This window comes from Phyllopteryx taeniolatus, chromosome 13 (assembly GCF_024500385.1).
Source record: "Phyllopteryx taeniolatus isolate TA_2022b chromosome 13, UOR_Ptae_1.2, whole genome shotgun sequence".
NCBI classification, from domain to species: domain Eukaryota; kingdom Metazoa; phylum Chordata; class Actinopteri; order Syngnathiformes; family Syngnathidae; genus Phyllopteryx; species Phyllopteryx taeniolatus.
In genome coordinates, this window is record NC_084514.1 from 26240481 (window position 1) to 26266264 (window position 25784).

The 25784-nt window shown below is 44.1% G+C and overlaps 1 protein-coding gene across 6 annotated transcripts; it reads left to right on the top strand.

Moving 5' to 3' along the window:
- The first annotated feature begins 6480 nt into the window (after window positions 1–6480).
- On the top strand, window positions 6481–25065 carry lrit3b (leucine-rich repeat, immunoglobulin-like and transmembrane domains 3b). 6 transcript variants are annotated; one of them, XM_061795868.1, is made up of 7 exons: window positions 6481–6597; window positions 6674–6734; window positions 16791–16885; window positions 17770–18308; window positions 19126–19419; window positions 19514–19573; window positions 24189–25065. In XM_061795868.1, the coding sequence occupies exons 1-7, from the start codon at window positions 6545–6547 to the stop codon at window positions 24614–24616; spliced, it is 1530 nt and encodes a 509-aa protein (XP_061651852.1). In that variant the 5' UTR covers window positions 6481–6544; the 3' UTR covers window positions 24617–25065. The 6 variants fall into 6 exon arrangements, with proteins under 6 accessions (XP_061651852.1, XP_061651854.1, XP_061651853.1 ...); XM_061795869.1 differs by lacking the exon at window positions 6481–6597 and having other exon boundaries at window positions 6608–6734; window positions 17770–18144; window positions 18223–18308; XM_061795866.1 differs by lacking the exon at window positions 6481–6597 and having other exon boundaries at window positions 6608–6734.
- Window positions 25066–25784: the final 719 nt, after the last annotated feature.

Sequence of the window (25784 nt, forward strand, 5' to 3'; positions counted from 1 at the left end):
CAGTGGTGCGGCTGAAGCTAGTAACCTCGAAAACAGGGCTACTCCATGCTCAAACATTCAAAATACTCTCAAAAAGTAAAAACGAAGGTAAAAGTAAAATGTAACAATGTAAGTAGATGAGGAAAAATCGTTGAGTTTGTCTCTCGGAAGCACACAGCGTCGCGTGACTGGAGCAGCATCTGGAGCGGCGTCTGACCTCACTTCCTCGTGTGCAGTAGAACACAGTGAACAGTGTTGTACCTGAACGAGTTCAATGTACAGAAGTTCATGAACTAGTTCATATTTTGGGCAAACGTGAACTGAACTTTGTTTCTGCCTGATGAACGTTATTGAGAACACGCTCATTCTGGTGTCTGTGAACGAAAGTTCATTTTCATTCAAGAATGCCGGATTTTGTTAGGAACTTCCTGAACAAAACCTGTCAGAACACACTCTATACAGGCCTTCAAATGTCGGGGGTTAAACGCCGTATTTGGCAACTGATTCGGTGTGGTCCCCATTCATGTTTACATGCGCGAGGTGCATTCAGGGACACTCCGTAAATGGGAGAGAATATAGATAAATAATATTATTTTAATCAGAATGTTTTAGTTTAAAAAACTGCACGATCACACTGTCATAACATGGAATTTCTTTAGTTTTGTAACATAAGACTAGATAAGATAAAATATTTTGTTAATATAGTCAGCCAGCGTTATCAATGTCCTTTCACCAGTGTTCCCGTCATACTGTGTTGCATGTTTCTATTCGCAAAGTCCTGTTTTTGTTTTAATTCCTTTTTTTTTTTTTAAAAAGACCATTCAAGCAACACGTTTTTCCTCATGTTTCTGAGGTTGTATGGTAAAAGCTGCAGCTGGCAACTAGTGCGGACTGAATGGGTGGCAACAATGGGGAAATGAAATGCCAGTATTTTGAGAGCAATAGCCCGTCAGCAACATCCATCCATCCATCCATTTTCTGAGTCGCTTCTCCTCACGAGGGTCGCGGGTGTGCTGGAGCCTATCCCAGCTATCATCGGGCAGGAGGCGGGTTACACCCTGAACTGGTTGCCAGCCAATCGCAGGGCACATAGAAACAAACAAACATTCACACTCAAATTCACACCTACGGGCAATTTAGAGTCTACAATGAACCTACCACGGATGTCTTTGGGATGTGGGAGGAAACCGGAGTGCCCGGAGAAGACCCACGCAGGCACGGGAGGAACATGCAAACTCCACACAGGCGGGGCCGGGGATTGAACCCCGGTCCTCAGAACTGTGAGGCAGACGCCGTCAGCAGCATATTGAGAAAAAAGAAAAAAAAGAAGAACTCTGAACTAGTTCATTTTTGGACTGGTGAACATAATTTAAAAAAATTAATTATGAACAATGAACTGAAGTGGTTCCAAAAATTGAACAGTGAACTGAACTTTGAACTAGTTTGCGTAGAAAATGAAGTTCCACAACAGTGCACATAAATCAAGCTTTTTGCAAAAACCGAGCTCTCCTTGCTCTCTGACTGACAGTAGTCTTCACCACTGCCTTTGGATTGTATTGACATTTTATAAGCCAAAAATCTGTGCTCTCGTTCAAAACATAAAGTGTCATTTCAAGAAAAATCAGGGAACTGTTACACACACATCAACATCAGTTGAAATGTAATGCGTAATGTTAAGAGCATCAAAGCAGTGTGCTATAGCAGGCATTCAATGTAGTTTAATGTATTTACAGTATGTGTATGACTATTTTCTGTTTACTCGTAAGTTTACATTTGAGAAAGACATGATGAATCTCATTTCTATATTTCGAACTTCCTTGGTCCAAGCTCCTCCCTCCTCTATTTCCATGCTAGCTCCTCCCACCAGAAATTCCATCCGGTAGCGAGGATATTGACGGAGGAGTGAGGCAGCAGAAGACAGGAATGTTTGTGGGAAATAAGACAATCGTTCCTCCATGACATCATTTCATGGAGACGTCTACTAAATACAAATGTCCACTTTATGCCTTATGTATTAAGTGGCATTACATTAAAGTCAAACCAACACCAACACTGTTGCTCTTTACAGCTTTGCAGATGCAAAGACGATCGTGATTGGGCAATCCCAAATCTGTCCCGTTCACCGTCCCTCTCCGCCCGCGTGCACAGTGCATTAATGGTTTGATTCATAAATATACTGTATGTAAAGTGTTATGTTGCTTACATATTACGTTCAATGCAAAAAAAAATGTGGAACCAACAGATTTTTTTTAAACTTACTGTATGTGCCCATATGCATTTGATAAAATAACAGCCTAATTACTAGACAAACCTTAGAAATAGGTGGTTGGTTCGGCGTGTAGTAACCATGAGCCAGTGTAATCAAATCATTTTAGGAGTAAATACCGCCCCAAATCATCAGATATCTGTTGCAGTGGAGAAAATGTGACCACTTTGATTTCCTGTAATATCATGTTTCACGCTGTTGTAAAGTTGTGAAATTGCCATTCGTGAAATGTATTTTTCCAAGGGTAATTTGTACTACATTTCTCAAAATGCTGGCTTTTCCAACTGTATTGAAAGCGTTTACTTACCGTAGTCGATTACATGCCCCATTGAGTGTTTTCTGTCAGGGAAAAGAATGCATCTTAAGATGCAGTTTTTTTCCCAGCTGTGAAAACTAGGTGGGGTGGTTACGGGTGGTTAGTGGGGCTGGCAAATTTTTTGTGCTTCCATACTTGCCACTACTTTCAAACAAATTCGGCAGTCTGGCTCATCTGTGTTGATGGGTTTACCGTGCTGATTTGGTTTGCAGGCGAAATATTCCCACATCGGGGCACTCTTACTCTTACTCTTAATTTCAGGAACCTTGAGTTGAACTTTACAAGGCCCAATAACATACTTGCTGCCTGCATTGTGTGTGTTTGTGTATGCCAGCAGTAACTTACAGCAGCCCCGCGTTGCCAAAGATACTGGATGGCTGACAAGAGAATTCACCCCATTCATTACGCTTTGGAACAAACGCGCCCATGTGTTAAGATTGATGCACAGAGAGAACCATCTTGCTATTTAGTTTCTTCAGAAGCGAGATAGTAGGAAAACAAACACACAGAAATATATCGATGCTGGGAAAATTAGTGGCGCCAGCCGTGTTCAATATTATTTTCAGCAAACGCCTCGGGCCGCAGAAAAATGGATGGGGGCTGCGAATGGCCCACGGGCTGTAGTTTGGACAAATTTTAGACGAACAGCTTCACAATGGCCCCATTTGTGTGGTACAATCCCCCAGTAAACCAAATGTGAAAAGGATCATTTTCATATCATTTGATCAATAACGGTAAAAACATGGCCAATTTATTTTTGAACATCAATTAATTTGACTGATATGAGTATTTGAATAAATGGCTGTTGGTATCCATCAAAAGTCAGAATTGTTTCTAAGCAAACAAAATTCAAAAGTAATATTTTTCAAACTTTTCATGAAGTTCCTTGATTTGCAACATGTTTTCTGAAGATGTTGAAGATGTTTTTGGATATAGAGTATTTTCTCCTTTTGCTAATATGCCCTTTCCATGAAAAGTAACACAAATGCTTGGGGTTTTCAGAGTTGCTTTTTTTGGGTTCTTTAACAAATGGTCCTTTGTCACTCGAGCCTCATTACGTTCTTGCAATCCACCAGAGGGATATATGTGAGCTGAAGGGCCAGGCTGAGGCAGCCATTTTGCGTTCACTTCACTTGCAGACCGCAAAATTAATGGTGTTATTTCTGAGAGATTAATGAATATGTGAAAGTGTTGCATGTTTTTACCATTATTACGATTGTATAAAGACAAGAGTGTAATGGGTTTAATGAGTACTTTGGATCATTTATGCAATTATGTGTCTTTACTGTTATTGATCAAATTATATAAAAATAGCCCATAAATGCTGTTAGCAAAGTGTAGTATTATCAACAAAAATATCATTTCAGGTGGTACAATAGTTATCTTATCTATTTGTGTTTGTTTTAAAGTGTTAAATTTGCTCACTGTCTGCTAAAACTGTCCGGCCCAGCTCATGTCCCGAAAATCCTGGCCTTGCGGAGTTTTTAATTTAATTAGCCTGGTGCAGACGGACAACCATCACAGTCAGATTCACACTCATGAGAAATGCACTGTAGTGCTTATCCTGCATTTTGTTTTTGTTTCGTTTAGAACCGATTCAGGCTTAACTTAGTCAATTCAGTCTTCCATAACTTCAATTTTCACATATTCAAGAATTTTTAGTTTTGTCAGTCTCACGAAAAGATACAACAGGGCTGGTTTTTGTTTTTAGTTTTTTTTGCTGTTTATGACGTCTTTTACGGTTTGTTTTGTTTTTTCAAAGTCTTAGTGTGACAGCGGAATAAATCCCTTTAGATGTGGACCTTTACAACAAAATTTAGGTACGATTTGGGCTGTGTAGAAGGAATGCGACCAATAGCCCTCCACCAGTCGGGGCTTTATGGCAGAGTAGCTCGACGGAAGGTGCTCTTCAGTGCAAGACGCATGAAAGCCCGCATGGAGTTTGCTAAAAAAAACAAAAAAACACCTGAAGGACTCCAAGATGGTAAGAAATAAGATTTTCTGGTCTGATAAGACCAAGATAGAAATTGTTGGCCTTAATTCTAAGCGTGTGGAGAAAACCAGGCACTGCTCATCACCTGTCCAATACAGTCCCAGCAGTGAAGCATGGTGGTGGCAGCATCATGCTGTGGGGGTGTTTTTCAGCTGCAGGGACAGGACAACTTGTTGCAATTAAAGGAAAGATGAATGCGGCCAAATACGGGGATATCCTGGACGAAAACCTTCTCCAGAGTGCAAGAACCTCAGACAGGGTCGCAGGTTCACCTTAAAAAAAGACAATGACCCTAAACACACAGTTAAAATACCGAAGGAGTGGCTTCAGAACAACTCCATGACTGTTCTTGAATGGACCAGCCAGATCCCTGACTTAAACCCAATTGAGCATCTCTGAAAATGGCTGCCCACCAACATTCACCATCCAACCTGACAGAACTGGAGAGGATCTGCAAGGGGGAATGGCAGACGATCCCCAAATCCAGGTGTGAAAAACTTGCTGCATCATTCCCAAAAAGACTCATGGCTGTATTAGCTCAAAAGGGTTCTTCTACTAAATATTGAGCAAAGGGTCTGAATACTTATGGCTGTGGGATATTTCAGTATTTCTTTTTTAATAAATCTGCAAAAATTTCAACAATGCCATTTTTTTCTATCAATATGGAGTGCTGTGTGTACATTAATGTGGGAAAAAAATGTACTTAAATGATTTAAGCAAATGGATACAATATAAAAAAGAGTGAACATTTTAAGGGGGTCTGAATACTTTCCGTACCCAGTATATATATATATATAGTCACTGATGGTGTAGTGGTACACTCGCCTGACTTTGGTGCAGGCAGCGTGGGTGGGTTCAGTTCCCACTCAGTGATGGTGTGAATGTGAGTGTGAATGGTTGTCCGTGTCTATATGTGCTCTGCGACTGACTGGCGACCAGTTCAGGGTGTAGTGCGATTAGCTGGCAACCTTTCGCCCGAAGTCAGCTGGGATAGGCTCCAGCGTCCCGCGACCCTAACCAGGATAAGCGGTGTTGAAAATGGATGGATATATATATACTGTATTTTTAACAATTTACAAGGTTTTACTTGCTGTTCAATAGTGTGCTAATTACTGTGGCAGTGTCTCCCAGCCTTTATTGAGCCAAGAGGGTTTGGGAATGACTAGGGAAGAGTGATTTTCTGAATGTATGAAAGAAGTATAATGCTCAGGAGTCCAAATCTGATGAAAGTTGATTAGTCTGTCAAAGCTGATCAGTATCAATATAGTTTGTTTTCGAAAATTGTGTTTAATTTAATTAACTTGTTTCATTATTGGCGGCACGGTTGACGACTGGTTAGAGCGTCAGCCTCACAGTTCTGAGGATCCGGGTTCAATCCCCGGCCCCACCTGTGTGGAGTTTGCATGTTCTCCCCGTGCCTGCGTGGGTTTTCTCCGGGCACGCCGGTTTCCTCCCACATCCCAAAAACATGCATGAATTGGAGACTCTAAATTGCCCGTAGGCATGACTGTGAGTGCGAATGGTTGTTTGTTTCTATGTGCGATTAGCTGGCAACCAGTTTAGGGTGTACCACGCCTCCTGCCCGATGACAGCTGGGATAGGCTCCAGCACGCCCGTGACCCTAGTGAGGAGAAGCGGCTCAGAAAATGGATGGATGGATGGATGTTTCATTATTGTTGTTTTTCAGCATGGTTTGTCTTTTAAAAAAATATTTATTCATGATCGTAAACATGAAAGTTAGAATCAAAGGATCTGACCATAATTCAATTTAATAGTGCCTTTTGGGGATTGGAGAAAATAAATAAGTATTTTTAAAAAAGCCTTTTTTCTGGTCGGGTGCTGTCATCTGTATTGTCCTTGAAGCCTTAAAGGCTTGAGCCACCCATGGTGTTGTGATTTGTTATTCTGACTGTGCAGCGTGGGATTACATGCTATTTGTAAGAAGTGTAATCCCAGCTAATCTGGGATTCAGTTTTACTCCAAACTGTAGATGACAAACTCAGACTGCACAGGGAAGGGAATATGGAGATACAAGCGGCCTGTGTAAGGACAACATTTCTCGAATGAAGGATGTATTTGCTGGTTTTTCTTCACATCCTGCTATATCATTTCTTGGTAGTCTGCTCCTGCCCAGTTTTATGTGCCTGTGCCGATGGGACCACAGAAACAGCAGACCTCAGGTTGAGTGAGACTTTGTTTGCTTTCATATGCTCCTTGTGTTTCAAATGAAAGAGCAAATGTATTATATAAATACATATGTATTTGAAGGCAGCATGGTGGCCGACTGGTTAGAGCGTCTGCCTAACAGTTCTCAGGACCGGGGTTCAATCGCCGGCCCCGTCTGTGTGGAGTTTGCAGGTTCTCCTCGTGCCTGCGTGGGTTTTCTCCGGGCATTCCGGTTTCCTCCCATCCATCCATCCATCCATTTTCTGATCCGCTTCTCCTCACTAGGGTCGCGGGCGTGCTGGAGCCAATCCCAGCTATCATTGGGCAGAGGAGGCGGGGTACACCCTGAACTGGTTGCCAGCCAATCGCAGGGCACATACAAACAAACAACCATTCACACTCACATTCACACCTACGGGCAATTTAGAGTCTCCAATTAATGCATGTTTTTTTTTAGATGTGGAAGGAGACCGGAGGGCCCGGAGAAAACCTACGCAGGCACGGGGAGAATATGCAAACTCCACACAGGCGGGGCCGGGGATTGAACCACGGTCCTCAGAACTGTGAGGCTGACGCTTTAACCAGTCGTACACCGTGCCGACCGGTTTCCTCCCACATCCCAAAAACATGCATGGTAGGTTAATTGACAACTCTAAATTGCCCGTAGGTGTGAATGTGAGTGCGGGTGGTTGTTTGTTTGCATGTGCCCTGCGATTGCCCGGCAACCAGTTCAGGGTGTACCCCACCTCCTGCCCGATGATAGCTGGGATAGGCTCCAGCACGCCCGCGACCCTAGTGAGGAGAAGCGGCTCAGAAAATGGATGGATACGTAGTTGAAGAATGGCAAGTGTCTAACTAATTGTATGAATTCATTACCTTATTGCCAGACCTGTGAAGGGTTTCGGAACAAATCTCAAGTCCAAATCTCAAGTGCTGATGAATCACTGTATGCTATGTGCCATTTAGATCGACCATTTAAATAAGATTGTTTTTCATTTGAATTTTAGTGATTATGTTTACAGAGGGAGGCATGGTGGACGACATCCGCCTCACAGTTTTAGCCTTGTCTGTGTGGAGTTTGCATGTTCTCCCACTGCCTGCGTGGGTTTTCTCCGGGTACTCCAGTTTCCTCCCACGTAGGTGTGAAAGTGAGTGTGAATGGTTGTTTGTTTGTTTATATGTGCCCTGTGATTGGCTGGCGACCAGTTCAGGGTGTATACTGCCTCTAGGGTTAGGCTCGCACACCCGCGACCTTAGTGAGGAGAAGCGGTACAGAAAATGGATGGATGAATGTTTACAAAGCAGTACTAGAATTCAAAATGTGTCATCCTTACATGTTTTAGTAAAATTAATATAAATGTATTCATTCATTCATTTCCATTTTCCGGATTTCAACAACAACGGGTCCCCAGAACTGTGAGGCCATTGTGGTAACCAGGGGGCCACCATGCCGCAATACACACACACATATATATATATATATATATATATATATATATATATATATATATATATATATATATATATATATATATATATATATATATATATATATATATATATATATATATATATATATATATATATATATATATATATATATATATATATATATATATATATATATATATATATATATATATATATATATATATATATATATATAGCCTATTACGGGCACAAGCAACCATTACACTCACATTCACAACTACGGGCTCAACGGGTTCAAATCTGGCCACGCCTGTGTATAATTTGCATGTTCTCCCCGTGCCTGTGTGGGTTTTCTCCGTATACTCTGCTTTCCTCCCACATTCAAAAAACATCCATGGTAGGTTAAGTGAAAACTCTAAATTGCCCGTAGATGTGAATGTGAGTGTGAATTGTTCAGCTGGGTGGCCATGCAAAATGATGGATCTGAATGCCGTTTTTGCTGGAACAGTTTTGCTGTCCAACAGGGGAATTTGAAATACTTCCTCTGCTTATTTTATTATTATTTTTTTTTAATCATTCTGATGTTTATTGAAAATGCAGTCGGACGGAAAAGGGTTTTAGGGGATAGACCAAGGGACAGAACGAACAAGATTTATAGGGGTGCAAACCACAGCAGAACAATATTTCTACAGTCCAGCTATTTGACTACAAGTAATGTTACAAAGTCAAATCGTGTTCTTATTTACACCCCGTGACACCCCATGACAACATGCAACAACTAACCTATCGGACAAGATGAGATAGGAGAGAAAACGGCAGGGCAGGACAGGATGTGGGAAATGAGCAAGGCAGTGCTACTGATGAGTGGTGCGGTGGGATGCTTTTGTCATGTCTAAACACCTGTAAGAACCTGTGAGTTGATATCTTAATACAACCTGTGTTATTATTAGTGGTCCCAGTGCAAGCAATTAAAGCCTATGGCGTGTCAATGGGACTTATTACTAAATGAACGCCATACCACATGTTAGTCAACTGGTGCATGGAGTTGCTCTGCCGGCACAACGAGGAGGAGCCCATCCCATGGGGGACCCAGCCAAGGGAACGCCACCCACTCCCCAGGACCCAGAGCAGTGGTTAAAATGTTAAAATGTTTCTCAGTGGCAAGGCCCCGGGTGTGGATGAGATTTGCCCGGAGTTCCTAAAAGGCCCTGGATGTTGTGGGGCTGTCCTGGTGGACACACCTCTGCAACATCGCGTGGACATCGGGGACAGTGCCTCAGGATTGGCAGAGTAGGGTGGTTCCCACTTTTGAAAAAGGGGGACCAGATGGTGTGTTCCAACTACAGGGGATCACACTCCTCAACCTTCCTGGTAAGGTCTATTCAGGGGTGCTGGAGAGGAGGGTTCATCAGGAAGTCAAATCTCAGATTCAGGAGGAGCAGTGTGGTTTTCGTCCTGGCCGTGGAACAGTGGACCAGCTCTACACCCTCGGCAGGGTCCTCGAGGGTGCATTGGAGTTCGCCCAACCCGTCTACATGTGTTTTGTGGACTTGGCGAAGGCGTTCGACCGTGTCCCTCGGGGAGTTTTGTGGGGGGTGCTTCGGGAGTATTGGGTGCCGAACCCCCTGATAGGGGCTGTTCAGTCCCTGTACGACCAATGTCAGAGTTTGGTCCGCATTGCCGGCAGTAAGTCGGACTCCTTTCCGGTGAGACTTGGACTCCGCCCTCTGTCACCGATTTTGTTCATAACATTTATGGACAGAATATCTCGGCACAGCCGAGGCGTACAGGGGGTCCAGTTTGGTGGCCTCAGTATTGCATCTCTGCTTTTTGCTTATGATGTGGTTCGGTTGGCTTCATCAAGCCGTGATCTCCAACTCTCACTGGAGCGGTTCGCAGCCAAGTGTGAAGCAGCTGGGATGAGAATCAGCACCTCCAAATTTGAGACCATGCTCCTCAGTCAGAAAAGGGTGGAGTGTCCTCTCCGGGTTGGGGATGAGATCCTGCCCCAAGTGGAGGAGTTCAAACATCTTGGTCACGAGTGAAGGAAGAATGGAACGGGAGATCCACAGGCGGATCGGTGCAGCGTCTGCAGTGATGCGGACTTTGTATCAGTCCATTGTGGTGATGCAGAAGGTAAGCCGAAAGGGGAAGCTCTTGATTTACCGGTCGATTTACATTCCTACCGTTACCTATGGTCACGAGCTATGGGTCGTGACCAAAAGAACAAGATCCTGGATAAAGCGGCCGAAATGAGTTTCCTTCACAGGGTGTCCATCCGTGCTGTCCCTTAGAGATAGGGTGAGAAGCTCGGTCATTCGGGAGGGGCTCAGAGTAGAGCCGCTCCTCCGCATTGAGAGGAGCCAGATGAGATGGCTCAGGCATCTGATTAGGATGCTTCCCGGACGCCTCCCTGGTGAGGTGTTTAGGGCACGTCCCACCGGGAGGAGACCCCGGGGACGACCCAGGACACGCTGGAGAGACTATGTCTCTTGGCTGGCCTGGGAATGCATCGGGATCCCCTCGGAAGAGCTGGAGGAAGTTGCTGGGTAGAGGAAAGTCTGGGCTTCCCTGCTGAGGTTGCTGCCCCCGCGACCTGATCTCAGATAAGCGGAGCAAAATGGATGGATGACAGACTTATTTTAAAGCCTCACAGGTTGGGAATTAAGTCAGTGCATACACACTTCCTCTTTCACACTGCGCTTCTGACTAAGTGGAGACCTATAGTCATACGTAAAATGATAATATAGATGCTGGAACAGATACGCCAGCTGCTGATGTTGTGTGGTGCTGTATAGAGGAATCCTGCGACCGATTGGTGCAAGAATTGAACCGAAACTTGGCGTACCCAGTTTGATTCCAGAATCGAGATCTGCATCAACCTTTTTCTGGAGAGAACAGGCCGACGGTCTCTTATGGTAGGATTGTGTCAGTCAACCGACTGATACAAACTTGAACAAGATAATGAGGGCACGACAACAAACAGTGACTTGAAATACTCCAGTCGTAGGGAGTTAAGGAACTGGATCACTTAGCCAAATCATCTCAACTGACAATTGACAAACTATAAGTGACTTTTGACCTGATACTTGACTGAAAAACCAACGAAAAGATCTTAAACAGCAATTTAATCAAAGGAGTATTTTTCTATTATTTTGTTTTGGGGTTATTCTTGTTCACTGTCTAAAAATTGCTAAAAACACTAAAAGCGTGCCAAATGGTTACCCAACCAAGACATCATTTGTCAATCTGATGTGTTGTGTGGTCACTGTATATCGAAAACAGCTTAAACGGACCCAGAGTGAAGCTTCCACCTTAATACACATAGTAGGGTACAGGTGGGGGTTACATCAAGTACAATATACTGTATATACAGCATCAAAAGACGAGCTGAGCGAGACAGGTGTCCAGATATAAAATCACTCGTGTGGGGTCGCGTTGATCGGCAACGCTTATTTTTATGTGATGGTCTGTTCAAATCTGGTTCGACTGCATTGCGCAGGGTGCGGCAGGCTTAACCTAAAAATTAAGTTCAGAACGGCTGGCGAAGGGGGGTTCACTTACTGCTATGTTCCAACGAAAGTGGGCAGTGCACGGCATTGTTCTCCCGACTTCCAGCTGTCATCAAGAATTAGTGTGAGAAAACAGAGCAACTGTCAACTTACCGTTCTTGGCTGACTAGAACTTATCTTTTCTTGTTGTTGTTGTAATGTCCTGATCAGAGAGCCCGGACATCCTGCAGAGGAAACTCATTTCGGCCGCTTGTATCCGTGATCTTGTTCTTTCTGTCACGACCCACAGCTCATGACCATAGGTGAGGGTAGGAACATACACTGAACAAAAATATAAATGCAACACTTTTGTTTTTGCTCCCATTTTTCATTACCTGGAATCCATTCATCCATCCATCCATTTTCTGAGCCGCTTCTCCTCACTAGGGTCACGGGCGTGCTGGAGCCTATCCCAGCTGTCATCGGGCAGGAGGCGTAGTACACCCTGAACTGGTTGCCAGCCAATCGCAGGCCACATAGAAACAAACAACCATTCGCACTCACAGTCATGCCTACGGGCAATTTAGAGTCTCCAATTAATGCATGTTTTTGGGATGTGGGAGGAAACCGGAGTGCCCGGAGAAAACCCACGCAGGCACGGGGAGAACATGCAGACTCCACACAGGCAGGGCTGGGGATTGAACCCGGGTCCTCAGAACTGTGATGCTGACGCTCTAACCAGTCGGCCACCATGCCGCCTACCTGGAGTCCAAGGTCTAAAACTTTTTCTACATACACAAAAGGCATTTTCCCTCAAATATTGTTCACAAATCTGTTAGTGAGCATTTCTCCTTTGTCGAGATAATCCATCCCACCTCACAGGTGTGGCATATCAAGATTTATCAGTTTTATCACACAGCACAATTCCACAGATGTCGCAAGATCTGAGGGAGCGTTCAATTGCCATGCTGACTGCAGGAATGTCCAACAGAGTTGTTGCCCGTGAATTGAATGTTAATTTCTCTACCATAAGCCGTCTCCAAAGGCGTTTCAGTTTGGCAGTACATCCAACCGGCCTCCCAACCGCAGACCACGTGTAACCACACCATCCAGGACCTCCACATCCAGCATGTTCACCTCCAAGATCGTCTGAGACCAGCCACCCATACAGCAGCTGCAACAATTGGTTTGCATAACCAATGAATTTCTGCACAAACTGTCAGAAACCGTCTCAGGGAGGCTCATCTGCATGCTCGTCATCCTTATTGGGGTCTTGACCTGGCTGCAGTTTGTTGTCGTAACTGACTTGAGTGGGCGAATGCTCACATTCGATGGCGTCTGGCACGTTGGAGAGGTGTTCTCTTCATGGATGAGTCCCAGTTTTCACTGCTCAGGGCTGTGTGTGTGGCGTCGTTTGGGTGAGCGGTTTGCTGATGTCAATGTTGTGGATCGAGTGGCCCATGGTGGCGGTGGGGTTATGGTATGGGCAGGCGTATGTTATGGGCAACGAACACAGGTACATTTTATTGATGGCATTTTGAATGCACAGAGATACCGTGATGAGATCCTGAGGCCCATTGTTGTGTCATTCATCCACGACCATGACCTCATGGTACAGCATGATAATGCACGGCCCCATGTTGCAAGGATCTGTACACAATTCCTGGAAGCTGAAAACATCCCAGTTCTTGCATAGCCATCATACTCCTTCAGACTCTGCTTCCTCATAGGAAGGCGTGTCGGTTGAATTGAGGTCTTCGAAGAATTAAGCCCACCGGCTCTCAAGGTCAGCAGTGCCCCATCCCCACTATACACAGTGTTGATGAATGCACTGCACAGGTTGAGGGTATTCCTTACCACTGGTGTCCACCAGCGGGTTTGGGGATAGCCACCACGACAGGCCTTACGGCCACAGCTTTGGTTGGCCGCCTTGACAATGGAGGCCCGGAACATGTTCCACTCTGACTCAATGTCCCCCGCCTCACCCGAGATGTGGGCGAAGTTCTGCCGGAGGGGGGCAGTTCAAACTCCTTCTGACAGGGGACTCTGCCGGACATTCCCAGCAGACCCTCACAATACATTGCAACGTCAGACCTGCATCTTTCACCACCATCGGCGCCAACTCACCACCAGGTGGTGATTAGTTGACAGCTCTGCGCCTCTCCTCACCCCAGCGTCCAAGACATGCAGCCGCAAGTCTGATGACACGACCACAAATTTCATCATCGAACTGTGGCCTTGGTTGTCCTGGTGCCAAGCGGACACATGGACACCCTTATGTCTGAAAATGGTGTACGTTATGGACAATCTATGAAGACGAAATAAGTCCTATAACAACACCGCTCACTTTCTGATTGGGGGGGAGGGCTTTCTTTTGTGTATGGAGTATAAATTAACTCCAACATTACCCCATACACATTGAAAACTTGTTCTGGGAAACAAGAGACTGCAGGTCGCAGAGCTTCCAATTTCATACTGTACGCTATGGATGGGAAATCACAGCTTCCTTTGCCTACTTTAATAGAGTGTGACATGGTGCCAAACAACAGGACCAAAATTCCACCCCCAGAGCTTGCACACTGTCACCCTGACTTAAAGCCACTTTCAAACAAGATTTATCCTGTGGATCAAGACACTCCTATTCTCCTGCTCTTAGGAAGAGATATCCTAAGAGTGTACAAAGTACATGAGCAGATCAATGGGCCAAATAATGCTTCTTATGCACAGCAGCTAGATCTGGGTTGGGTCATTGTGGGAGATGTTTGCTTGGGAACTGTCCATAAACCTTCAGAGGTGAACGTCTACAAAGCAAACTTACTGTGCAATGGTCGCATGTCCTTTCTCAGGCAATGTCCTAACAATATCCATGTCAAGGAAGACTACAGTGGCATGTCGCAGCATTGGCATATAAGACCACTTGCCCGCACAGCGAACAAAAACCTCTCAATTATCACAGAAAGTTTCGGCTGTTCAGTGTTTGACAGAACCCAAGATGACGACAAACCTGCTCTATCGAAAGCTGACAACGCATTTATGGCCATCATGGATGCACAAGTCTACCAAAGTAAGGAAACAGTTGGGTGGCACCTTTGCCATTTCGTTCTCCCAGACCACACCTCCTGAGCAACAGCGACAACGCATTTAAACATCTCTGCTGACTCCGGAAATCTTTGGATAAAAAGCTGGAAATGAAAACTCACTACATTGAATTCATGCAGAAGGTGATTGATAGTGACCAAGCAGAACCTGCTCCACCTTTGGACACAAGAAAAAGAACACTTTACCTGCCAACATTTGGTGCACTGCACAATTAATCACATTTTAATCGTGATGGTGATTTTGGCTGCCATGATTAAATGAGCCTGATCGCCAGGGATCGCCACTTTACAGATGGAGCCATAAGAGCAGTTGGACACTGAATAATTGGTAGTAAGCGTCAGGTTTCCAGTGTTATGTACAGATGCGTCATGTGACGCAATTTGAGAGGGAGGTTTCAACCTGAAAAATCGCAGACCTGCCAGCTGAAAGAGTCACTCCTGAACTCCCATTCACCTCTGTGGGCCTAAAGGGTATTTGTTCCATGTTCAAGTTAATTGAAGCAGTTCAACAGACAATTTTACTAATGCCCTAAGGTGGTTTTGTCCCATTCAGGGTCCAGCTAAACTTCTGTGGTCTGACAGTGGAACCAACTTTGTAGGCCCATGTTAGAACCTGGGACTGACCTCAGAGGAAACTGGAGTCAAGGAATTTCTGCAAGAGAGAGGGTGTTCCTGGCTGTTTAATCCCCCTCATGCTTCGCACATGGGCGGCACTTGGGAAAGGCTCATCGGAGTAATACGAAAGATTCTAGACGCCATGTTCCTTCAAATAGGACCAACGCCACTGTCACATGAAGTCCTCGAGACGTTTTTGGCGGAGGTAACAGCAATCGTCAATGCACGACCACTCATGTTTGTATCCACTGACCCAGATATGCCAGCCATACTTACTCCAGCCATGTTCCTTTCTCAAAAGAGTAATGCTGTATCCTCTCACTCTGGATGACACCAATCAGATGTACGAAAAACAGTGGAAACAAGTCCAATGTCTTGCAGACAACTTTTGGAAGCGATGGAAAGGAGAGTATATGTAGACTTTGCAGAGTCGCAGGAAGTGGACAGATAACAAGCCGAATGACAATGTACGAGATGTCGTCCTTCTTATTAAAGACAACCACGCCCAGAGAACTGAGTGGTCATTGGGACTCCTTGTTTCCAATTTCCAAGCAGGGATGGGAACGTCCGCAAGGTGGAAATACAGATCGTCAAGGATGGGACAGCCAAGGTGTTCCTGCGGCCGATCTCTGAAATCGTGATACTTCTTTCAGCGACTTCTTAAGTACCTTATATAGTTGTGGATTGTGTATTTGTATTGGTATTTGAAGTGATCTGTTATTATATCAAGTGTGCTGTCTTTAATTTAGTTTTGCAAGGATTAAATAATAGCTTGTTTAGCTATTAGCTTGTAGCTACTTTGTGCAAGCTATTGGGCCTATGAATAGCATACTGTATGGTGTGTACAAATGTACAGTATATTGTGTAAAATCCTGTAGACTGATTTATGCTTATTTCCGCGTTGCAGTTAAACAAAATCCATCCATTATCTACACCGTTTATCTTCAATAGGGTCGCGGGTATGCTGGAGCCTATCCCAGCTAACTGCGGGGTACACCCTGAACTGGTTGCCAGCCAATTGCAGGGCACATTTGAACAAACAAGCAGTCACACTCACATTCATACCTACGGACAATTTAGGGTCTTCAATTAACCTATTGTGCATGTTTTTGAGCTGTGGGAGGAAACCGAAGTACCCGGAGAAAACCCACGCAGGAACGGGGAGAACATCCAAACGCCACACAGCGAGGCCGGATTTGAACCCGGGTACTCACAACTGTGAGGCAGATCTGTTAACCAGTCATTCACCGTGCTGCTGTGTTCAAATATCTGTTGCTTATGATACACCAATGCTATGCTATGTTATACACCAATGCTATTCATTAGCCCGTCTAATGGCATTTTGCATTGTTTGTTAGCATTAAGCTAAGCAGACTTGAAACTGTTTTTTTTTTCAACACATACACATCGTGTAATTCTCTTTTTTTATGTTTAGTTTGACCATAAACTTCAATTGGGAGTGGCAAAAAACAGCTCTCTTTCTTTCTTGAAGAATTGTTCACGATCTGCCAAACTGCTGCTGGTTGTGAAGTGAGTTCACTGCCACCATACAGCGCTCGAATCGCAATTTTTTCGAGTCAGACACCACTATATAAATAAATGTGTGTATATGTATATATATAGCCATCCATCCATACATTTTCTGAGGCGCTTCTCCTCACGAGGGTCGCGGGCGTGCTGGAGCCTATCCCACCTATCATCGGACAGGAGGCGGGGTACACCCTGAACTGGTTGCCAGCCATATATATATATATATATATATATATATATATATATATATATATATATATATATATATATATATATATATATATATATATATATATATATCCATCCATCCATCCATTTTCTGAGCCGCTTCTCCTCAGTAGGGTCGCGGGCGTCCTGTAGCCTATCCCAGCTGTCATGGGGCAGGGTGTACCCCGCACACCCTGAACTGGTTGCCAGCCAATCGCAGGGCACATACAAACAAACAACCATCCGCCCTCACATTCACACCTACGGGCAATTTAGAGTCTCCAATTAATCCATGTTTTTGGGATGTGGGAGGAAACCGGAGTGCCCGGAGAAAACCCACGCAGGCACAGGGAGAACATGCAAATGCCACACAGGCGGGGCCGGGGAATGAACCCGGGTCCTCAGAATATATGTATTTATGTATGTATATGTATGTATGTATGTATGTATGTATATATATGTATGTATATATATATATATATATATATATATATATATATATATATATATATATATATATATATATATATATATATATACACACACACACACACACACTTTATATAGTGGTGCCTGACTGTGGTGCTGTATATGTAAAGTATAGAATTTTAACATCATTGTTTTTATTGTTTATCAATGTAAATGTAAATTCTAACAGATTTGTGTTTTAACATCAGGTTGGTGCAATGCAGTGACCCTAGAATATCAGACGTTCCTATCAATGTCCCTGCTGACACTGTGAAACTTCGTCTTGAAAAGACCCTGATCACCAGGGTGCCCAGGGCAGCCTTCTTCAACCTGTCAGAGCTGCTCTTCTTGTGGCTTAGCTACAACTCCATCACAACTATCCACCCCAGCAGCTTTGTTAACCTGAGAGCCCTGAGAGAGCTGCGTCTGGATGGAAATCACCTAACTGCCTTCCCATGGGAGGGTCTTAGGGACATGCCTCGCCTTCAGATGCTTAATCTTCACAACAACCGACTATCCAGCCTTTCATCTCACGCAGCACTCTTTCTGCCAAACATCACCTACCTTGACTTGTCCAGTAACAGGTTTGACCAGCTGGGAATGAACTCACTAACAAACTGGTTCTATTTAATAAATATCCTTAAATTCTCTCCTCTCCCTAGGTTGACTATATTATCAAGCAAACTGTTGGACCTTTGGTTCCCTCTTTCTGGTCAATGGGGGAGATCAGTACAAAGAAGAATTTTGGGTATGACTTTACACACTAAATGTATCTTTAACTAAAACACTGGTTTCTTAGCTACTGAAAGTAATATTTTACATTTGGGCCCAGATGTTTTTTTGAATGATTTTCCTCTACACCAACATAATGGATCCAGTTTGCTTTCACTCAAAAAATTACATTCAGGGGTATCAGCCCCTTTTTTTAAATATACTGTTTATACTGAAACAAGTTTTAATTCCACTGGAGACATAAAAAAACCAAAAAAAAAAACCCTTTGGAATAAAATTATTTGGTAAACTGAAACTATGTGTAAAATATGGCTGCACTAGTATTATTGCTTGGAAATGTAGGGCTGCTCATAAGTGTTTTGTGACGTGTGTGATTACCATGTTGACCGACCCATGAACTGCAGCTGAGAACAAATGTTTTGGCACTGGGAAGCAGATTTCACTCCAGATTGCCTTGCTTGCCTTGAGACTGCATTGCATAGCAAACCCATAATGTTCTGGGTTTGCTTCGTTCCAAAAAAAAATAAAAAAAAATGCTTGTTTCAATGCTTCATTTTGGCTCCTATCAACATATAGCTAAAGTCACTTGCCAAAAATGTCCAGTTTGGTGTGATCTATCCAAAGGACACCCAGATGCTCTGTGGGTGGTCAGTATACATTTTGGCCATTTCCAGTCTCATCAGTTTGTTAATTTCAGAGACTATTGTGTTTTTTATTCTTTAACTGAAGGATACCAACAAATTTCCCCCACTTTGTTACATACATTAATCATTACTACTATAATTATATCATACTATAAAAGTATAATATAATCAATTGTACTGGACACCTAGGTCTCCATGACAACCCATGGTTCTGTGACTGCCAGATCTCCTTGGTGGTGTCACTGTCAATGTCCCTGGGGAGTCCTGTGGTTCTCATGGACCAGCTGCTTACATGCAGAAGGTCTCTCGATCAGTCAGGGATGGTGCTGACTGAAACAGAGCTGCCTCACTGTATGAGACCATACATCCAGCCTGCAGCCACCAGAGTCATATCTCTGCTGGGCAGCAGTGTAATTCTCCGCTGTGATGCCACTGGCTACCCAACGCCATCTTTGACATGGGTCAAAACTTCAAATTATGCTGGTAAGGACTGAAGAGTTTACAGCGATCAGAAGGCTTTTAGATTTTGGGCAGCCAGTTCATATTGATGTGATTACCTCTCTCTGATCTCCCTCAGATTGCTGTCGACAGGACATCATTGGTGACAATGAAAAACTGCCCAGGAATGTGGAAAGTTGTAAGATGTATTTGCCCTTCCATTTACTATTTTTCTTTAATTATAACTTAGAGCAAGTGTTCTCAAACTGCAGGGACCTGTCACAGGGGAGAATGTTTTTTCCAGCACCCCCTCATAATTTCAAAGGTAGAGTAACTACCATGTGTATACCCCTAAATGCCATGGGAATTATCCATTTTTCGAATGTTTCAACTTAGCCAAGAACTGTTCAATTGGAAAGGAACTTAAAGTCAGTTGAGTTAAATTATTAATTGTTGCAAACTGACGTGCTCTGTTTCCACTAGCAACATGGGTAAAAACATTGGTGGCGAAAGGTAACGACTTTTACAACCACTCCAGTGACCATTTTTCTGAAAAGAAACCAGCGAATTTAACTCCTACTAAGAAACAGACTACATGAAGGGAATCATAGTCACATTGTTTTCTGTATGACACGAAAGGAGGAAGGCAGTCATGGAGTCGATCGTGCTGAACAAATACAAGGTACCCGTATATACATTGCAAAAGCAGTGATTTTATCAACGTAGGAATTTTTTTACCTGATGAATGTGCTTCCAAGCTGCAAATATTTTGCAGACATCGCCTTGCCTCCCCTGTACAACTCTACATGAGAAAAGAATGTGAGAGAGCTAGAAATGCTGCGCACATGGAAGGATGTCATATTTACAGTATGTAATACTTGACAATCATAGAAGAGCTTTTAATCGGCCCCAAGCTAAGGTAGGGAGGTGTACTTGGTTTAGTATATTTGTTTTATTGGTGCTCGGTCCCCTGATGCAAGTATGCTTTGTTTTAAATTAGACAATGAATTAGTGATAATTATTTTGTGGACCCCCCAAGTTACAGCTTGCGGACTTCTAGGAACCCCAGTTTGAGAACACCTATTTGACAGATTCATGTACTTGATCAGTAACACAGATACAACATGAGCGAGAGGCTGAGGATACACCTATTAACTAATTAAAGTTCAACCAAACAAATTTTCATGTTTTGTTTTTAAATACATTAAATATGTTTGAGGATGGCGTCAGCTTCACAGTTCTGAGGTACGGGGTTCAATCCCCGTCCCCGCCTGTGTGGAGTTTGCATGTTCTCCCCGTGCCTGCGTGGGTTTTCTCCGGGCACTCCGGTTTCCTCCCACATCCCAAAAACATGCATTAATTGGAGACTCTAAATTGCCCGTAGGCATGACTGTGAGTGCGAATGGTTCTTTGTTTCTATGTGCCCTGCGATTGGCTGGCAACCAGTTCAGGGTGTACCCCGTCTCCTGCCCGATGACAGCTGGGATAGGCTCCAGCACGCCCGCGACCCTAGTGAGGAGAAGCGGCTCAGATAATGGATGGATGGATGTTTGAGGATAAGTGCTGAAAAAAAAGACCATAGTACTGATCTTTTCCTTTCGGCTTGTCCAGTTAAGGGGCACCACAGCGCGTCGTCATCTTCCATGTAAAGGCCTCTTTATACTCCTGCGCCCGCATTGAATCACGTGACTGACGCATTGGGCTGGGCGGCCCCTTTGCGACACTTGACGCGCACACAGCGCGCAGAATGCTGTGGAGATCATCTATCGTGATTGGTCCATTTTAGTTACATGTTGTGGGGACTTAGTCAGCTTTCCCCTTGGTTCCTCAAAACCGCTACACAGACTTTCATCGAGTGGCCGCACATACCACCTACGCCGCCGCCTTCTTGATCGATTTTGCAATACAATTAAATGCATCCTCTGGTCATCTAGGTCCATTTGTTCTAGCTGGCACTGTTCCACGCTCGCCATTGTTGTTGCTTTGTTCCTTGTTCTGGAAAGTAAAAACAGCGAGCAGAAATTGACATAAATTGCAGAAGAAACTCCACCCTATGGTGTCCTAGCCAATACCAGCCGTAGCGACACCCCAACTTGCGGGAGAACTGCAGCACATTTTCAAAGAGCGCGCGTGGGCTGCGCTCGAGTGTAAAGTCACACTGTGCGCAGCATAGCCGCAGTGACGTCAGCGCAATCGCCGCCCACGTGAGTATAAAGATGCCTTGAGCCTATCCCCTGCATCCTTCTCTCTAACACCAACTACCCTAATGTCTTCCCTCACTACATTGATCAACCTTCTCTTTGGTCCTCCTTGAGCTCTCTTGCGTGGCAGCTCCATCCTCATCATTCTTCTACCAATATGCTCACTATTTCTCCTCTGGATGTGTCCAAAACATCTAACCTTGGCTGTCTCTCTGATGAGCTCATTTCTAATCCTACCCAACATGGTCACTCCAAGAGAGAACCTCAACATCTTCATTTCCACCACCTCCAGCTCTGCCTCCTGTTGGCTCTTCTGTCCCACTGCCGGACATCATGGCTGGCCTCACCACTGTCTTATAAACTTTGCCCTTCATCCTAACAGAGACTCTTCTGTCACATAACAAACTTGTCAACTTCCTCCACCTGTTCCAACCTGCTTAGACCCGTTTATTCACCTCCTTTTCACATTCCGCATTGCTCTGGACTGTTGACCCAAGGTATCGAAAGTCCTCCAGTCTTGGTATCTCTTCTCCCTGTAGCCTCAGTCTTCCTCCTCCAGCCCTCTCATATATTCCGTCTTACTTCGGCTAATCTGAATTCCTCTCCTTTCCAGTGCATGCCTCCACATTTCTAAATCATTTTTGACCTGCTCCCTGCTTTCACTGCAGATCACAATGTTATCTGCGAACATCATGGTCCATGGGAATTCCAGTCTAATCTCATTTGCCAGCCTATCCATCACTAATGCAAACAGGAAGGGGATCAGAGCTGATCCATGATGTCGTCCCAACTCCGCCTTAAACTCTTCTGTCACACCTACAGAACACCTCATCACTGTTCTGCTGCCCTTATACATGCCCTGCACTATTCTAACATACTTCTCTGGCACGTCAGACTTCCACATGCAGTACCACAGTTCCTCTCTGGGTACTCTGTCATAGGGTTTCTCTTGATCGACAAAGACACAATGTAGCTGCTTTTGACTTTCTCTGTACTTCTCCAAAAACACCCTCAAGGCAAATAATGCATCTGTGGCCCTCTTCCTAGGTTTGAAACCATACTGTTGCTCAAAAATACTCACTTCTGTCCTGAGTCTAGCCTCCACTACTCGTTCCCATAACTTCATTGTGTGGCCCATCAACTTTATTCCCCTATAGTTCCAACAGCTCGGCACATCAGCCTTGTTCTTAAAAATGGACCACCAACTGTCCCTCCAAGTTCCTTTGCTGGATGCCTAACTTTCCCATCAATTCTTCGTCACCCGTTTCCTTCACCAACATGTACATTACCCTCTTTACCAATCACAACTCTCTCTCTACCTGGGATGCCCCGAACTACTTCGTCTCGCTCCTTCCTCCTCTGTGCTTTCCTCTTCTCGTTCTGCCTAAGAACCCGCTTTCCACCTCTCCATCTTCAAGCTTAATTTCCATGGCGGACGTTGTTAACCCGGGCCACGACAGATCCGGTATGGAATCCTTTGGATGAAAGTTCATATTTGTTTGGCAAAGTTTTAAGCTGGATGCCCTTCCTGACGCAGCCCTTTGCTTTTATCCAGGCTGGGGACCGGCCTTCAGTTTGCACTGGCTTGTGCCCTATAGGGCTACATTTTAGTACTGAATTGTTGATATATGGCTTAAAACTCTTTTTCACATTCTAAATTTTCCTGATTTTTTTGGGGGGGCGGGGCTAAAAAGTAGCCTTGTGACAACACGACCTGAAGCCATTTGTACCAGTATAGCATTCAATTAGCCATCAAATTATGCCCACAACTCGAAAAAACACATCTTCCCTGAAGTGTAATGTGTTATTTTGGCAGTGTCTTGCCATCTGGCACTCATGCGCTTTGCAAGGGAGTGGCGAAACGAATGAGATCTGCCGCCCCGTGGCCCATTGCCATCTCAACAGCGGTTAGAGAAGCAGCTGGATTTCCAGCACAACAGGGTTAAAGCCGTTGGCCTCACAGGTGTCGGCCGCAAGTCGCGGGGTGGGGAGGAGAGAGGAAAAATTAATGCAGGAGGATGCAGGCGCAATGCGCGGCCGTGGCCGCTTATGGCGCATCGTTCGATGCCCGCAGAAGCGCCTTGTCCCGCTGAATTTCGAAGGAGAGAAAATTGTACTGGCGAGGCGGTTTATGGTCATTATTCTGGATCAGAGGCTGCTTCTCTGCTGCCTGAGACCGTGTTTAATGTGGGTCGCTTGAAATACGTCTGTCACCATTTATGAGTCATGAAAGAAGGCACTTATTTGATTGACAGATAGAGGTGGGATTTTAAGAAGGATTTAGTGACACACCCACAGCATCTGCAAGATGAAAAAATTTCTCAATACTTGACCAGTTTGAAGCCTGATTTCACATACTTTGCCATTTTTTTATCCATTAATTAATTGTCCAGCTTGTTAACAACAGTCTTTTCTGTGATGTGTCAAATTTACGTTTTGTTTGGTTGCACTTTGATTATTAATTTAATCAGGGCTTCAGTTTAGCTATTTATATTAGCTATTTATACTTGGAGGGAGCGTTTTTTTGTTATTTACTGAAGATGTTTATGGTTGTTGAGCTGGAAGAAGTTGCAGACTTTATTATAGATTGCTGACAATGAGCTATTGTTCTAGCCATGCAGGGATCTCCTAGGGTTGGTGTGCGCTGGTCAATAATCAGCTTGGATGACTTAGCATTCAAGGATGCTGGTGAATATCGCTGCCAAGCTCGGAACATGGCAGGAATATCTGAAGCTCCTGTTAAACTAAAGGTGGTGGGAGTTACACGGCTCTCCCGACTCCCAAAGAAGAAGTCCCAGAAGACTCCATCAAAGTCATCATCCAACAACAAAAAGCCCATCCAGACTCAAATTACTTCCCCCACGCCCTCACAAAAGGAGAACAAGACACCCCTAACCATTACACCACCTGCTCAAAAGAACAAAACACAGACAGTTCCTGTTATTGTGTCCAAAGTAGTCCCCATTTACAAAGGCAGCAAAACACACTTAAAAGGTCCAAAGAAAATTACAAAAAAAAAAAAAACCTCAAGTCTATACTAGAGGAATCTCACAATTCAACCATTCCTATTTCAAACACCAAAGTATGACCTTAGACAGTTGGTTAACAGTGGAAGGGTATTTTCAGTATAGCTGTTGTGGTTTATCCTGGACCCCTCCAGAGACAACACACTGATGAGCTGGGCTGCGAAACCTCAGGTGGCAGAGTTGTCATCGATCTAACTGTAGGATTGGGGATTTGACTGCTTTTAGTACCTGATATTTTACATTTACATTTTCAACACTAACTGTCATAATATGTGTGAAAGAAAACTGACTGAGAAGTCTCTTATGGGTTTGTTTACAGTTCATATAGATAACACATTTAATACTGCACATTGTGTTGTTTTTTCATGTGAGATTTTCAATTTAATTTCAATGTTTAAATGTTTGCTCTTTACTGTGTGTGCGGAGTTGGGCCTTCATGAATAAAAACTGCTATCATACTCTTAGGACATCTGTGCCAAATACTTTGTAAACCAGTTCTGGTGCTGAAAGATTAGATAATGCTGCGCTCCGAACAAAACATGATGTCAACGTCAGTGGAATTACAAACTCTCAGATTGGAATATAAAATCATGAAAGAAATCACGCTGGACATTCAATCATTTAGCATGCGCGACAATCTAATTTTCTCGGGCATTCCAGAAAATACACCGGAAGACCCCGAGGCGCAGATTAAAAAGTTCATGATATCCCCACTCAAGATACACCAAGATACAGTTGACAAGATTACCTTTCGCCGTGTTCATCGATTTGGAGGCCCTCGTCCAGGAAACCGACCACGTCCCATCATTGCAAAGTTTAAACACTTCCAACAAAAAGTGTTCATGAAATCAAAAGGTCGTGAGCTCAAAGGGACTTAGTTTGGAATGAACGACCAAGCAAATCAACGAGAGGTGTAAAATTTTGTACCCATTGATGAAGAACCATCTTGAGAAAGGCAAAGGAGCGTCACTGGTTGTCGACAAGCTATATATCGACGGTCAACTGTTTCGTGATGCCAACGTCACACCCTGGCTCTTCTAGATAAGTACTTCTTCTGATCTGTTGTCGTTATTCATTGTCAAAAGCTTATTGTATTTTGTTTCATTCTTTCCATTTATGCTTAGAAAAGCAAAACAATGGAATCAGCCATGCCACCAGCACCAATTCTCACTCCTTTCTGCCT